Below are 17,109 nucleotides of genomic sequence, written 5' to 3' on the forward strand. Positions count from 1 at the left end.
CCAGAGCGTAGCTCTAATACCAAGAAAGAAATTCAATTTTCACACATAAAAACTATATTTCATTCATAAATATGGTACATATATATAGTTGGGTTGAGATTCAATTGATTCTAACATTAGAGATAGGAGTTGAGAATATCTCTAAACAACCACATAAAAATCTCAAACCACATCTAAACTTAGCATGGAAGTCATGGAAGCATTATTTCCAAGTATAACCTTTATATTTTCATAAGAAACACCCATTCATTTATACCTCTCTTCGCTTGGAGGGAAGATCTTAAACCAAAGCCAACCATATTATTTGTATCACTAGACCCTGTCGCAAGAACACCCTCGATGGATAGGTGAAGACACTAACGCCACAGTTGTTAAAAGAGCAACCGCAAAAACGTGATTTAGAATATCACAAAAATACTGATAGCTACGCATTTTGAACTAAAAGAAAAACCTTTTACCGTTGTAGTCACTAATAGGCGGGAATATTTTTTGGACTCATTTCGTGATTTTCTTAACCAATTGTCACAAGCTAGCTCAAACATGAACAAACAACAAGAATTTCAGTCTCAAGTTATTCATGGAGACCAACGTTTTGAAAATTTAAAATTGAAATGGGAGGGAATGTGTTTGATCACAAAAATTCAAAAATCAAATGAGTGGGAGTGCATCTAATAGTACTATGTATTGAAAGAAAAAGGTGAATGGATGCATGGATGCCCATGCAATGATCAATAGGATTCTCCATGGATATTTATGTTGATGATCATCTAACATAACTGTGTGTAACTGCCTCCTCCCACATTTACCCACTTTCACCGGTTTTCCTGGGGTAAACATGAACTGAGGGACACTATGCTAAGACTCAACATCCTATATGAACTTAAGGAAATGGAGTTGACAACTTAAGACCTTACTGACTTCCCTTAGGTGTTATAATACCTCCAGGAGCTACCCAACCCCTCCAAGTGTCCAACCCTTGAGCTAACTGTCCTCTTTACCAACCTAGGCTCTGAGTCGCTCCCTTGACAAGGCCTCCAAGCGACTATAACCCTCTAGTGTCTCCCATAGGCCTTCTTCCCAATGACTATAGACTCTTCTAGCCAGTTTTGTGTTAGTGACCCTAAATTTTGAGCCACGTTTTCAGAGTTAGAACTCAAGCCTCTACCCAAAACTCAATGAAACTTTCAGAAATGATGAATAACATAGAAACAAAGCTTCTAAACATAGAAATTGACCTAACCCCTCACAACTAGGACAAGAATTGCATCAAACACATGGTAAACATGCAATCTATAGGTCATGAATGCATATTTGAAGATAGGGATCTTAAAATTATCTTAGGTTTAACAAGAAGGACCAATGCCTTCTTACAATAATTGTCATAACACCAATTAGGTCATGCATTCATTAACCAAACATTCATTAATTAAAATGTGATAAGAGCCATACTTAGATTTGTCATATACCCATGCTTATAACCACCATATAACTAGGTAGATAACAATGATATAATAATCATTAAAGCCACATGATACAAGTATAATCACTCATTAAAGACAAGAGAAACTTAGCTCTTATTAACCATTTGCAAAAGCCAACCAAGTTAGGGACTTCCACATACCACTCGACTATAGATTGGGTTGAAACAAATATTTCTTTCACCCAATCACCCTCGTGCCATATTTCAAGCATGAATGTGGGATATCATGGGATAAAATAATCCATAAAAAACTAAGATAATCCAGAGGTCAAACCACCTCCACCCTCAACATACCATGATCTCAACTAAACCGATCTCGATATCTCAAAACCAAACTGAGTTTGGATGCCTCATAATTCCTTCACTATCCCTTGAGGAATTTTCCTATCTCCACCCAACTATTGAGGCCTTCCCAAAGAAAACCATCTCCACCCCCAACCCTTGGTATTTTTCCTGATACCACATCACCAAGATCTAAAACCTTCCAACAATCCAAAGCTCAACCAAGAAATAATCCCATCACACCATGTCTACCCAGAAATGGCAAGGCAAGGATCAAACCACTCTCGAAACTCAACATAACTCATGCTAATGACAACAAATGAACCAAATACACACATGCACATACCATGCATTCCAAAACCAGCTAGGAAATCATACATGCAACCTATTACCTGCAAGTATTCCCGTTGAAGTTGCTTGATCCAACCTTCCCTTGCTTCATCCTTGCTTTCCTTGTCCTTCCTTCTTCTCTTGGTGCTCTTCTCCTATTTTAGACTAATTTCAAAAAAAAACTGACAAAAGGCCCCAAACTAATGCTATGATGTATTTTATTGTTGATGCCTCTAATTTCTTCATTTTCCTTAATTTTCCTTCAATTTCCCCCTCACATGCAGCCTATGACCTTTCACCTCCCTTTTCTCCCATTTTCCTTTATTTTCATAAATAAAATACCAATAATGTCTTTTTTCCTTTTCAAAGCCTTTGTCATTGCCTTTTTCGATTTCCCCTTATCCATAATACACAACAAGTGATGCCCACTAGGATGTTTTTCCAAAATTTAGCTTGGAATACGTGTCCCGTGACCTTGGTCTTATTTTCCCTTTATTAACTTTATCACATGAACTTTTAACCTGAGGTTGTTACACTATGGCTGATGAATGCTCCATGTATGGATAACATTTAGTCTGCAAATATTAATGTAATGTAATCTATTTTTGGCCCTATTCTAACAACTTGTGTTTATTTGCCAGATCTATGTTCCTTTACCAGATTTACATCCTGTCTAGTTCCAACAAGGGAGGCTCAAGATGGAGATCTTCATTAAAGCATGAATTTCAGCACATGGAACTTCATGAAAGGATAGGACTTCTTTTTGGTGTAGTTTTCAAAGGCTCCAATAAATTACATTGTTGCCGAAAAATGCAGCATCCCATGTTATTGAGGTAGGCTAGATTAGCTAGAGCAACACTTTCTTTGTAAATTTCAACCTAACTAAAATGTTCTTCAATAGGTAGTGGGAAAGGAACATCACAAGGATTCCATTTTCGTGGGAGACAAGTACATTTTTGTAAGCACAAATTAAATTTTTAACATGGTCATAATTTTTGTTTCATTTTGTGCGGGTAATTTATTACCTTGTACTACATCCTCATCTGCTTCAAACTAAATTGCAATTTCATAGAAAACCATAATCTATTATTTCTTGCATATATTGCAATGAATAAAAGATTTTGCATATTGTGCGCAAAAGTAGAAGAAAGAGAAGATGTGAATGCCTAAAAGTATAGAACAAATATTGCTCAAGTTGTTTCTTAAGGATCCACTTACAAGCTCATGCTATTGTGTCCCACATTGAAAGAATATCTGGTTCAATCAATTGTTGTGCCTCAACCAACGTGGTGAGAAGTCACCCTGGGCTTCAGGGGAATCCATCCGTGATGGTTTTATTTGCTTCCTACTCAATAGCCAATAAGTGGCATCAATGATAATATTCATTTTGAATCTTGTTGAATTGGAGTCCTACAACATGTCGCAGCGGCCCAGAATTATGCACATTAAGTTAGTATCATCTAATTCTCACATCTCTCTTCCAGGTAAAACTAAAAAAGTCTTTCTTCGCGAAGATAGAGCTATATCGCCCAACAACAAGAATTTCCTTGCCGAGAGCTATCATAAATTAACATCTACAAGGTCAAGACATGACTTGCTCACCAACAAGGTCACATATATGAATTGATTGAACATTTACCTATGCAAATCTACAATGTGCTAAAACTAACTTATGCTCTGTACACAGGTTTGATATAGGTATCAGGTTTGCACACCTCTGATATAGTGAATGTAAATAATTTTATAGGTTTGATATAGTGAGTGTAAGCAAATTATTTTGCACGTTTGACATGGTGTGTATGCGGTGAAGGGGTGGGGAAGCAGTTGAAGAAGGTGGCGGGAAGGAAGCGGCAAGAGGTGTCTACAAGGCAGTGAGATGAGACACTGTGACAAGGCGGTAAGGAAAGTAAGTGGTGGTGACAATTGTTGAGGTGATGATGCAGATATGAAACATTAAATGTTTGAAACTAATGCTAGTATTCAAGTTAGCGTTAATTCAAGTTGATATGTATAATATCTTACCTTTGAGATTTTGGATAAAAATGAAACTTTGCCTAACCTTATCTTATTTTTATACTTTGGATAAAAGAAATTTTGGAAGTGAAGTTTCCCATAAAAAGTTAAACTCCAAACTTTCTTAAAATTTTAGTGAAGTGAAATTGCCACCCAAAATTTTGATTAAATTTCCCTTTAAATCTTCGGTCAAAGAACAGAGTAATTAACGCTCAGTGCCAAAGGCGGAAACTAATAGTAAGAAACATTTGCGCGAGATCTGCTGTAGTAATTTACACCAATAAAATGCCACGCAACTTTTCGCCCAAATCTAATGTGATAATACCTGCAGAGTACCATTTAATATCAGTATATTAAACGAACTTGAAACTTTAATCTTTTACAATTAATCTTCCGCCTAGTTTTAAACTTCAGCGTAGTCTAATTGAAAACCATGAAAATTCTAACATGTAGAAATTTTGGAATTGTTTTAGAATTCTAACTGGAAGAATCTTTTGGATTTTTTTTTTTTAATAAGAAATCTGGGTTATAGTTATTAAGATTTAGGATGTTGGGATGTAGCAAATTTATTTTGATAATGTTTAATTTATTTCTATCCTAAAAAAAATCAAACAGTTCTACTATCATATTTTATTTGGGGGGTTAAAAAGCCAAATTCCAAAAATTTTAAACAGAGTTTTAGCAAATCTAACTTTGCAAAAAGACATGTAAGAACTTTTCGAAGAGTGTGAGGGTGTGATGATCCAGAAGGAGGTTTAGATTTAAGCCTAAGTTCGAAATATTATATTCTGATCCAACTAAGCTGTAACCTCGGTAAAAAATTATAAGAAAACTTTCAATTAATTTTATTATATTTTAATATCTTTATAAATTTAAAATACTTCTAAAATAACATAAATTACTTTACGAAACAGTTTAGTCATTAAAAAATTGAAAAATTGTTGAACTGTCTCTGTCTGCCCAAAATCTTAAAAATCTGGAAACGTAACGGACTCTATCACGCTCAACCTTTCTAAAATTCAACTTACTGAAAATGAAAAGTGTTTAGTGACAGTTGCCGAACACCATCGATTTACAATACCAATATACTGGCTACTTACGTCTATTACTGACTACTTACGTTAATTGCAATTATATTAATTTCTACCTGCTATTCTTCCCTGTACAGCTGGACAGCTGAGGCGTGGGCGTGCAGTGTATTAACACTATTGAAGAGGTGAACACATTTTCTCACATAATAAAGTGGAAGACAAATAGGAAATATGAACACTATAAAATAAGGATATAAACAAGATAAGGATGCATTGACTTTGTTTAATGCTTAAATTAAAGATTTGAAAGTGGATGTTTTTATGGCTAGAAGAATGATATTTAATTAGAGTTGGATGAATCACTTGCAGAAGAATGAAACTTTTGTAGAAATAGTTATAAATACATGGTTTGGGGCAATAAAGAGTGGGTTTGTTTTTCTAATTTAATTAGAGTGGGATGAATCACTTGCAGAAGAATGAAACTTTTGTAGAAATTGTTATAAATACATGGTTTGGGGCAATAAAGAGTGGGTTTGTTTTGGGAACTTTAGCCTTCGAGAGAGTCACTCACCACCATGCTATTTTATTGTTAAAACAGGGATTTTGGTAAGTGACAAAAGAGAAAAGGATTGGAGAAAAGTGAAGGTATTGTCCTTTATTGTAATACTCTAAATAACACCATAAAAGAAATAGAAATATATACATTCACATATGAATAAATATTTCATTATAGAAATTAACTTTATGTGCAATTATATGGTAATGGTTGAGGGGGATTTCTCCAAATTATCTGCAAAATTCTTTCCCAATACCAAATTCTTCGTCTAACTTTTCAGAAGTCTCCATGGTAATTGTACTATATACTCAATTCTAAAAACCTTCCCCCAACCTAACAACATGAACCATTTCTTAAATACCCATTAAAATCCAAATAAATTTCCCCAAAGCCTTTCTCTTCAACAAAATCATACTAAAACTTTTTCCACAAACTAACAACATAAACCGTTTCTTAAATACCCATTAAAATCTCAATAAATTTCCCCAAAACTCCTCTCTTCAACAAAATCATAAAAGAAATAAATTACCATCAACACAAACCAAACCATTTCTTGATTACCCCTAAAGTCTCAATAAATTTCTCAAAATTATATTCAACATGAACCATTGCTTGATTACCCCTTAAAATCTTAATAAATTTCCCAAAAACCCTTGTTATTAGTAAAATTATAAAAAAATAGATTATCTCCTCCCTAATGGGCTTTAAAAGCCCCACAAAATATCCACCACACCCACTTGTCCAACCAAAGCCAAAGATTTGGTGCCCAAAACTCCTCCTTCCAGGTTTCATGAATTCATGGTCATTCTATTAAAGTTAGTTCCAGGTTTCTTGAATACATGCAAGTACAACCCAAGATAGGAGAGAGATGTTGTCAAATAACATTACATTAAAAAAAATTTAAAAATATATGTCAATTAATCAGGGTATGTTTATTCTTCAATTGTGTATAAATCATGTGTCCCTATGGGACAAAAAACTCACCCAACTACAAAACTTACTAACACAACCTCAGTATGCTTTGCTCAATAGATTGGGTGAAATTAATTAGATATAGACCAACTCTTTTACTTGTAAAATGTTGTATGAAATTGAAAAACTTACAAAACCAATTATTGCTTGAAAAAAGTAAGTTGGTGTAGGTATGCACTAAATATATCAAAATAAAAAATAATTAGCATTTTAGATATACAAATTAAGTAAATTGATATCATAGTTAAAAATGTTTTGTGTGAAATAAATTTTCTCAAAATAAAAAACAATAAATATTTCTAGTATATAAACAAACATAGATCTATCCTAACATAAGATCTACCAAAGGCTTAGAAGGATCAAATCTCTTAAGACACAACATCCTTTTTAGTATAAAATTTGACATTTGCACCTCAATAGATTTGATCCCTCTCGATGCTTGATAGATCTCCACCTCTCAATGCTTGGTAGATCTAGAGTTTAAATAAATCTATGCTAATTTACATTTTAGTTTTAAATGCATTTGTATTTTTTCATTTATAATCTATATATTATATATACTATGTAATCTCCAATAAATAATATATATTATATATAGTAAAATATTATATATAAAATTTTATTAAATAATGTTTTTTTAATTTTTAATTTTATTTAGTCTCTATATATTATATATTATTTTTAACTTGTAGATATTTGTGTTTTTAGTATGTATAATATATTATTATAATGATTATATATCATATGCGATATATTGTATATTATATAGCATATCATAACTTAACTAGAGTTATATAATTATATAAATATAAGTTAAATACAAATATAATCAAGAATAATGTGCAATGGCATTCCCTTATGACAAATGGAAATGGAGTAAATAATTGAGTTGTTCTTTAGGGACTTTTGAACTAGCATTCATATTATTTAAAACGAATGAAAGAAACTAATGATGTTATATTGGTATGTATTAAAAAAAATTGGGGTTTTTATAGGATATAAATTTATAAGGGAATAATAAGAAGGCTATGAAAAGAAAATTTAAGTGAAGAATAAACAAAATGGTAAGAAGGTAAATGTTTAACCTAATGTTAAGGAAAAAATTTCAGATGATTTGGGAATTTGCAAGTTACATCACTCCTATGCACAAAAATAAAAAGGAGACTAAAGAATTTGTGCTTAATATATTCCCATGTCTTTCTTTAGGAGAAGTGGATCATCCCCAATCTATTCTTTATCCATTATTTCTTGCATAACTTATAAGAAGCATATTATTATTTATTGTTTTAATGAGTTTTGGCCATCAACATATGTGTTATGGGAACAGGTGCATCACACCTAATCCTGGAATATAGATCTGTATTTTTATTTGAAGGGTTTCTTTTGTTATATTTCTATGATCTAGAGGATCATCAAAGGGTTTTTTTATCAAGGACCCTGGTTTTTGGGACCATTATGGACTCTCCTTTCAACCATGGTTTCCTGAATTTGACCCTCTAACCATGGCCAATCCTATTAGGGTAAGACTCCCTAATATGCTTTTCATTTGTTTCATATGGATATCTTAGATAGTGTGGGAAATTCATTAGATCGTTTTATTAAGATAGGTAGAGACATGTTTGAGAGGCATATTATAACCTTTGCTCGCATATGTGTTGAAATAAATATCAGTAATGGGTTTCATGACCACATCTTCATGAATTGGAATGGCCTAGTTTATTCACAAATGGTGGATTACGAAAACAAAACTTTTTGATGCAGGATTTGTCAATAGAGAGTTTATCTCCAAAATGTCCCCCCTTCTTCCACAGGGATTTCTACACCTCTAAATGCCAAGAGAAAAACTCAAGGATGGCAAGGCCGAAAAGATCCTGAAAGATCTAAGAATTCTTTAGCCCATAGGCAAGACATCATGCAACAACAAAAAACTTATGTAAACAAATCAAGTCCTTCGGCCCCAAATCAGCCATAAGCAATGCCATCTCCAACCCTCAAATGGAGATGAAAAAGACACAACCATGATCTTGGCTTCGTCAATGAGTGAGTACAAATATTTTCATGAATCAAATCATTTGGATAATGATAAGGAAACGACCAATATTGCAGACCCTTCGGAAAGGGAATTGTCATAATGTAGTCATTGTCTCCACTTCATCTATTCAAGATAACTCCTTGGAATGGATTGATGTTCATAAGAAAAAAAAGAGGAAATGACCTTTAGAAAACCCCATGATCATTCTTGGCTTCAGAGATCAAGACTTTTGTACTGGCATGATCAATCATGTCTTTTGATTTGGATTTGATCAGATTTCCCTAGGGTCCAACCAATCCAAAATTCTCATTTTTATGTAATCTTAGGTTAGTTTGTCTTTTGATTTAGGATTTGATTGGAGTTCACCTGTGACCCACCAATTTAAATTTCTTAGTTTTCATACAATTTGTTGATCATAAAATAATACAATTTTTAATTCACAAAAAAATAAAAATAAAATATTAGAACCACAATAAATATATTAAATTATACATTAACATTTTCCATTATTTATACATTAACATTTTCCTCACATAAAATAACAAAATACATGAAGATGGCTTATGATAACACCACACATCAAAATTGAGGAATGGTAGAACATTGAAATTATGGAACACAAAAGCAAAACTTTGCTAGGGGGAGATTCAACCTACTCTCAGCCCCTTTGATTACTAGATGTTATGGTGTACAACCCATATTTTTCATTTACTAGTACTACGTCCATCTTGCAAGAAGTTGTGATACCATTGTCCAGATAGTTTTGGGTAGCGTTGTAGTTTGTCCATGAAATCGACATAGTAAAGGCCAAACATGGAGGTGTATCCATATATCCATTCAAAATTATCTAATAATGACCATACGAAGTACCCACGCACATTTACTCCTCCTCTGCAATTCATTCCATTTCACTTGTTATTCAAACATTCATTTACCTTTTTTAATAAACTTTTATTCACTCTAACACATTCATAAATATCAATCAAATTTCAACATTAACACAACAAATACCTCATTGCCTCTGTCAAATAATGGAGTGTACTTTGTAGATAGTCGAGTCGAAAGGTATCATTCCATATTTGTGAGAGTGAGAGGTTGTGACTCCTGACATTACCAAACCCTAATACCACCAAATATGATGATTTAAATTAACAACACTTAGATTAGTGTAAAATATGAACTTACATTACCAAACCCTAATACCACCAAATATGATGATTTAAATTAGCAACACTTAGATTAGTGTAAAATATGAACTTATTGTTTGGGAGATTTGATTGAAGTGTAAATCTATAAAAATGTTGATTTGGAAATGAATTGCAAATTAACCATTTTCAGTTACGAAGATGACTGGGTTAGAATATCGCCTATTGAGATAGTGTATCATTTCCCTCACTCCATAAGATACTCCATACACGTTAGGTGGCCACATCTGTGTAACAGATAGCATTAGCTTTCTTGTGCGATAAATAATATTTGTTTTTTTCGGACAATCCAAAAAAATCACAAAAATATATAAAACAATCTCATTGCTTATACATACCTCCGGTCCGATGAGAATGCCATTTCTTTCACCTAATAACATATTCTAACATCGTATTAATATATTTACAACTTAACGACTCACTATAAAAATAATTAAAAATGTCTCAAAATATTTTGATTGAAACCTGTAGTGACGGCCAGAGAGTCCCAACTATATCTTCTATAAGTATAATTTAAATTATAGGAAGCATCTGCACCATAACATGTGCTGTAGTAATTTACGCCAATGAAGTCATAAGAGCCACGCAATTTTTCGCTCAAATCTAATGTGATAATAGGCAATCGTGTGCCCACCAATTCCTGCATTGAAGTTGGGTATTCTCCAAATACTATCGGATCCAAATACCTGCATGGTATCATTAATATCAGTATATTAAACGAACTTGAAACTTGAATCATTTACAATTCAGCATCTACCTACCTTTAATAAGAACATTTCCAAAGCTACAATGTACAAACTTTTCGAAGAGGTTGATGGTGCAATGATCGAGAAGGTTGTTTTAGATTTAAGCCTAAGTTCGAAATATTCTATTCTATTCTATTAGGTTAAAAGTGATAAGAAAACCTTTCATTAATTTTATTACATTTTAACTTCTTTTATAAATTTAAAATATTTTTAATATATATATATATAAACCAACTACTTTACAAAACATTACAAAACAGTTTAGTCAAAAAGGTATGTTGAACTGTCTCTATCGGTCGAAAATGTAGAAACGTAACAGACCCTCTCACGCTCAGCCTTCCTAAAATTCAAGTTTTTGAGTGACAGTTACCAAATACCATAAATTCACCTGCCCGTTGGAAAGTCAAAACAAGGAATGTTAGAGTAGCAGAGATTCAACAGCATCATCTTACCAGCCAATAGAGAAATCCAGAAGCCTCTGAACAGATGAAATGTCTTGTGAGTTGTTGAGCAGTGGTTCATACCATGTGCATGACATTACAATTCCAATGAACCCTTCTTGATCAGCCTGTTAGTTACACAATATTCTCTATTAATTACATCATCCCACCAACATATGTTAATTGCAAAAGTATTTATACCTGGTATTCTTTCCTGTACAGCTGGACAGCTGAAGCGTGGGCGCGCAGTACATTGTGCGCAGCGATATATGGCTCAGTGGAAGAGTTGCCCGCCCTGCAACCCCCAAGGACTGTTGAGCATCTCGCTGGAGGATATTTGCCCACATCATACCCTTGTGGTACGAAGATATTCGGTTCATTAAAAGTGCTCCAATATTTCACTCGCCCGCCAAAATTTTTGAAACATGCCTCTGCATACAGAGTATAATCATCTCTGTAGAGCCACAACAGTAAATAATATTTACTCATAAAATAATTACAAATAAAAAAAATTAAATCTTTCTCCGCTCGAGTTAAATCAATATTTAACATAAATCTATACTAGTTCATACAAATTAATAATCTCCCATTATATTTTGAATCATGAGAAATTATAATTGACGAAGAGGAATGCAAAGTACATAATATTTGGACTGAGCCAGCCGCCATATAGATCCTCCAGGGCTTGTGGAATATCGTAGTGACAGAGCGTTACAAAAGGCTGGATCCCTGCCATTTATACACACTTTCTGTACATTTATATGCATAGTGGCATTCTAACTAATCAAAGCAAAACGCGTTAAGGAGTCTAAAATTAAAATGAATAGAAAGGAGAGACTGAGATTATTATTATTGCCTCGGCTGAGCAGCGAGTCGATGAGTTCATTGTAGTACTTGATTCCGCCCGGATTGATTTCTCCACGGCCGTCTGACGAAGGAATTTATAAAACAAAGTTAGCACAAATATGATGTTCGAATTTGGATCAAATTCACAACCCCATGAATTCGCACCAGGGAAAATGCGTGCCCAAGATATGGAGAAGCGGTACGAATCCACTCCAAGTTCCGACATTATTTCCACATCCTCCTGCAATATTGTAAGATGAAATTGGTTGGATAATCCAACTTTTTTGCTTTTTGATGATGGATGGAGTAATTATTCGATTGGATGATAATAGATTGAATAACCATCTAAAATGGTGCAGGCATTAAATCAATTATATAATTTTTTCTTAGAAATGTCTAATTGGTTTTAGAAAATTTAGCCAATCTAGATTTTTAATGATAGATAGAGAAACCATCCAATTTGATGATAGATGGAGCAACTATTCCAGAAATCTCCAATAATACACGAAATTGATGGTTAAAAATTTAACAAATCTAAATCTTTGATAATAAATAAAATAACCATTCGATGATGAAATGAATAACCATCCAAAATAATAGACTAAATAAATCAATTACGCAGTTATCTTCTAAAGATACAAAATTGGTTATAAAATTCTACCTAATCTGGAAGTGGAGTGCAATATAGAGAAAGACAATATATACCTTATAGCGGTGATACTCGTCATCTGTTACGTCTGCGTTCATTCCATCGGCAATTGTTCCTGCACCTCCCAGTACAAATTAACCTTTGATTTTGAGTCTGAAAGTAGGGCTGGTAATTGATTCTGAAACTGAAGGTAGGGCTGAAATAATTACCCGGTGTATGCGAGAACACGTCCCAGTTGCTAAGTCCTTTTCCATCGGTCAGATAACCTCCCTCCAGCTGAAATTAAAAATAAATTAATGGCGGCCCTCAGAATTGAAATGATGGAGAGAAGATATGGTGGGTACGTGCGTGTACCTGATACGCGGAAGAAGCCACGCCGAACAGAAAATCTGATGGGAAGTCGCTCCGGCTCAACTCAGATTTTTCCGCAGATGATGATCCCTTAACGAAGCAGGAAAACAAGAGCAACAGGAACACCATTGAGGTGAAGCAAGTACCCACCTGAATCTTCATTTTCTTTTCAGGGAACCTAAAAAAGCAGTAAAGTCTCGCAGGTTCTAGTTGTGCTCAGAAGGGCAGTGACCATCAATTTTAATACTGAAGCTGTGGCTGAGTCTGCAGTAAATTTACGTCATGGTCACGGTTAGCCAGTCGTGTTCTTTGAAAGATCCTCATCCATGAAATAATTATATTTAATTCACACATGACATTGTCACAACTAAAAAGTTGTGGTACCAATTCAGAATACCAATAATTTCGTTTATTTTAAATGACATTGTCAGATTAAAAAGGTCGTGGTAAGAATTTAGAAAAGTTCATAGAATTTAATAAAATAAAGTCGACGAAAGGATTAAATATAAAATAACTATATTATATTTAATTCACACATGGCATTGTCACAATTGAAACATTACGCTAAGAAATTAGAAAAATTAATAGAATTTAATAAAATAAAGACTGATAAATTTATTAATATTTTAATATATTATAAAATATGATTAGTATTAAAATAATTTTATAGGAAAAAAGTATTTAATTAAAATTTTAAAATATTGGGAGGTGAGAAGTTGTGTTGGGGGATTTGTTGGCTACCTTGCTACCATCCCATGAATTAAATAGAGATGGTTGTCGGTATTCTAAGTGATTTGGAGTTTTTATTTTGTTGTAGAGTGGTTTGTGGGACTTTTCTTGCGGTGTGTTCAAACTCATTGTGGATCATCTCACCACCATCCCATGTATTAAATAGGGGGACTGTTATGATCCAGCACCATCCCATGCATTAAATAGGGGGACGTTATGGTTGGTGGTACTCTGAGTGATTTTGAGTTTCTATTTTCCCCTCTAGTAGCTTGTTGATTTTTCCTCCCTTACATTCAAACTCATTGTGGGTCAACCCACCATCATCATATGCACTAAATAGGGGGGTCGGGGGAATCATGGTTGGTGGCACTTTGAGTGATTTTGAGTTTCTATTTTTCCCTCGAGTCGTTTTGTGGGATTTTCCCTCGCCTACATTCAAACTCATTTTGGGCCACCCCACCACCATCCCATGCATTAAATAGGGGGTGCACTCATTTTGGGCCACCCCACCACCATCCCATGCATTAAATAGGGGGGGCATCATGGGAGATGGTACTCTGAGTAATTTGGAGATTCTACTTTTCCTTCGAGTCGCTTGTGGGATTTTTCCTCCCCTACGTTCAAACTCATTTTGAGCCACCCCACCACCATCCCATGCATTAAATAGGGGGGGCATCATGGGAGGTGGCACTCTGAGTAATTTCGAGTTTCTATTTTTCCTTCAAGTCGCTTGTGGGATTCTCCCCTACGTTCAAACTCATTTTGAGCTGATTGAGAAAGGTCTAGACCCTCCTAGCCTAGCCTTCCAATCTCGTTTCTCTCTTGTTGGTTTTACACTATGTAATACCTAATTATCCTCATGGGAGAGCGCACATGGTTATTTCCCTCAAAGGGGTGTTAGGCATGCGCAAGGTTTCTTCTGCTGGAAATTGTCTCTATCAAGCACATTGGTAGATTATTAGCTTATTTGCCTTTCCAAGTGGTGTTTTAGTTTCAATGTCATGCATCTTTTTATATGATGCAAGCTACTAGTTTTGATCTTTGACCTAGTGGTTGCAGTTGGTTGTATCTTCAGTGGAGGGTTTCGAATTTCTCTCCCTCATAAGGTGGGTGCTTTTTTTAACATAATTGGTTCCATTACCCCTCTGTGTTTCATTCAATTCTAACTCTATTCTCCATATCTATTTCTAAATACCATCCACCTATTTGCCCCGTGCTGGTCTTCCCCCACCCTTTTGTTTCCTTCTAGTCTCATATGCCCTATGCCCACTCTTGCTATGAATATTCTCCTTCTTGTCACCATATTCAGATAATGTATGCACTCAAGGTGTGGCTTTGGTGGTTGTGGCCCCATTTGTAGGGCTAGAGCATAGTCTTAGGCCCAGTCCACAATAATCTTTACCACTCATCCACCCCCCAAAAATTCAACATGAAATATGTATTCTTGATGCTCGAGCAATTTGCGACAAGAATGCCCACTCTAACTCATGAATTTAGGTTGTTGTTTCAGATTGGATTCCAAACTCTAGATACACTAGGGGTCACAAGAATTAATACTTGCATTCTATAACCTTGTACTATCATATGAAAAAAATGTTGGGTTGTGTCATTTAGAACAAGCATGAAGATCACAATGAAATCATTGTACAACTTAAAGACATCCAGAGGGTCCAAAAGCATCTGTGTTCTTGTTTACTCAACTTGGACGCTTGATTGGCCCACAGAGACATAGTTACAGTGTGAAAGATCATCCACACCAAGTCCGTGTAATCAAGGTCCCACCCTTGCAGTGCCTCCTGAGGAAGGATTTTAGATCAAGTCCACTTTGGTTTTATGTTTATGTGTTATGATTTTACTCTTGAAGTTTCTTATGTTTTACAATTGTAACCTTATGTTTTACAATTGTAGCATGTTATTTATACCCAAGTGTCATTCTGTAATCTCTATTATGATATTGCTAGACATCTATCATGGCCTACATATAGCTTTGAAATAGATTTAGTATGGATAATTTTACTAGATACAAAAACACAATAATATCTTTTTTTATTGTTGATATAATTTCGGTGATGACAAGCCATGACAATAAAATCTTTTATTTATATTTAACTAAATTATAAATCATTGAAAAAAAACCAATTAATATATATATATATATATATATATATATATATTATAAAAATATATATGTAATTTGAATTTAAAATATTTAAAAATATTATGAAACATAATTATTATTAAAATACCTTTAACAGAATCGAATTCTATAATTTTCAAAATAAATAATTTGAATTATATTTTTTTAATTATTAATTTTTATTAATTAAAATTTATAAATCTTAAAAAAATAGAATTAGTTAAATTTTATATTAACCTACTCTTATGCAATTTAAAAATATTATGAAACATAATTATTAATAAAATAACTTTAACAGAATCGAATTCTATAATTTTCCAAATAAATAATTTGAATTATATTTTTTTTAATTATTAATTTTTATTAATTAAAATTTATAAATCTTAAAAAAATAGAATTAGTTAAATTTTATATTAACCTACTTTTATGCAATTTTGAATTTAAAATAATGGAATTAAATTTTAGATTTTTATTATAATTTTTTATATTTTATATGGATTTTATAAAATTTATTATTTTATATTCCTATAAACATTTTAGTTTTTATCCAATTGTTTTAAAAATGAATTAAAAATAAATTTTATTTATTAAAAAAAATCTAATTATTACTCTATTAAAAAATTCAAAAATTTTAAAATACATAATAAAGAAGATACCATGCATAAAAAGGAATTAAAATCTTAATTCAAGAGACTAATCCCGAAACTTAATATTCTATCAAATCAATTACCTAAAACTTAATAAAAAAGCATGTTTATAAAACTTAATAAAAAGAAAATGTTTATAATCTTATCCATATGTAGATGTGCCACTCTATTTCACTTTAGGTTGTTATGGTCATAAATAGGAAAAAAAAGTTTGAATAATAATTTTACTTTCGTAAATTGAGAAGATAGGTGTTTGGTGAAAGTGATTCGTATTTAAAGTATAAAAATGATTTTATAATTAAATGTTTTAATAAAAATAAATTTCTAAAATTTATGATCAACATGGGAAAAAGATAAAGGAAAATAATTTTAATTTATATAACAAATTATATTTTTAAATTTTTGATTAAAAATTTATATTAAATATTTAATTCAAGATAAGGATAAATAAAAAGATAAAGAAAAACACTTTTCCATATTGTATTATATGTTAAATTATACTTATATCCTTAATTAATGTGTATTCAAACTTTCTCATTTTTAATGAGTTTTCTTTTGTTAGCGAGTTAAAGTTTTATTTGTTTTGGTTAGCTTTTCTAAAAACTAATAATTTGGATCGTCTTGAAATTGAATACTTTTTGTTGAAAATGTAAGAAGAAAAAA

At 32.8% G+C, this 17,109-nt stretch overlaps 1 protein-coding gene across 1 annotated transcript; it reads right to left on the minus strand.

The window, feature by feature from the left end:
- Positions 1 to 9,144: 9,144 nt before the first annotated feature.
- Positions 9,145 to 13,170, minus strand: LOC149142412 (coniferin beta-glucosidase-like). Its single transcript, XM_089446543.1, has 13 exons — positions 12,937 to 13,170; positions 12,792 to 12,858; positions 12,639 to 12,697; positions 12,099 to 12,174; positions 11,944 to 12,015; positions 11,729 to 11,816; positions 11,289 to 11,541; positions 11,100 to 11,215; positions 10,367 to 10,587; positions 10,240 to 10,271; positions 10,026 to 10,128; positions 9,708 to 9,816; positions 9,145 to 9,587 (listed from the first exon to the last, which is right to left on the minus strand). Exons 1-13 carry the CDS (start codon positions 13,093 to 13,095, stop codon positions 9,401 to 9,403), a joined length of 1,542 nt encoding a protein of 513 aa, XP_089302669.1. The 5' UTR covers positions 13,096 to 13,170; the 3' UTR covers positions 9,145 to 9,400.
- Positions 13,171 to 17,109: the final 3,939 nt, after the last annotated feature.

This window comes from Pinus tabuliformis, chromosome X, assembly GCF_031772625.1.
Source record: "Pinus tabuliformis cultivar Carrire ecotype Pingquan chromosome X, CPIR1, whole genome shotgun sequence".
In the NCBI taxonomy this organism is placed as follows: Eukaryota; Viridiplantae; Streptophyta; class Pinopsida; order Pinales; family Pinaceae; genus Pinus; species Pinus tabuliformis.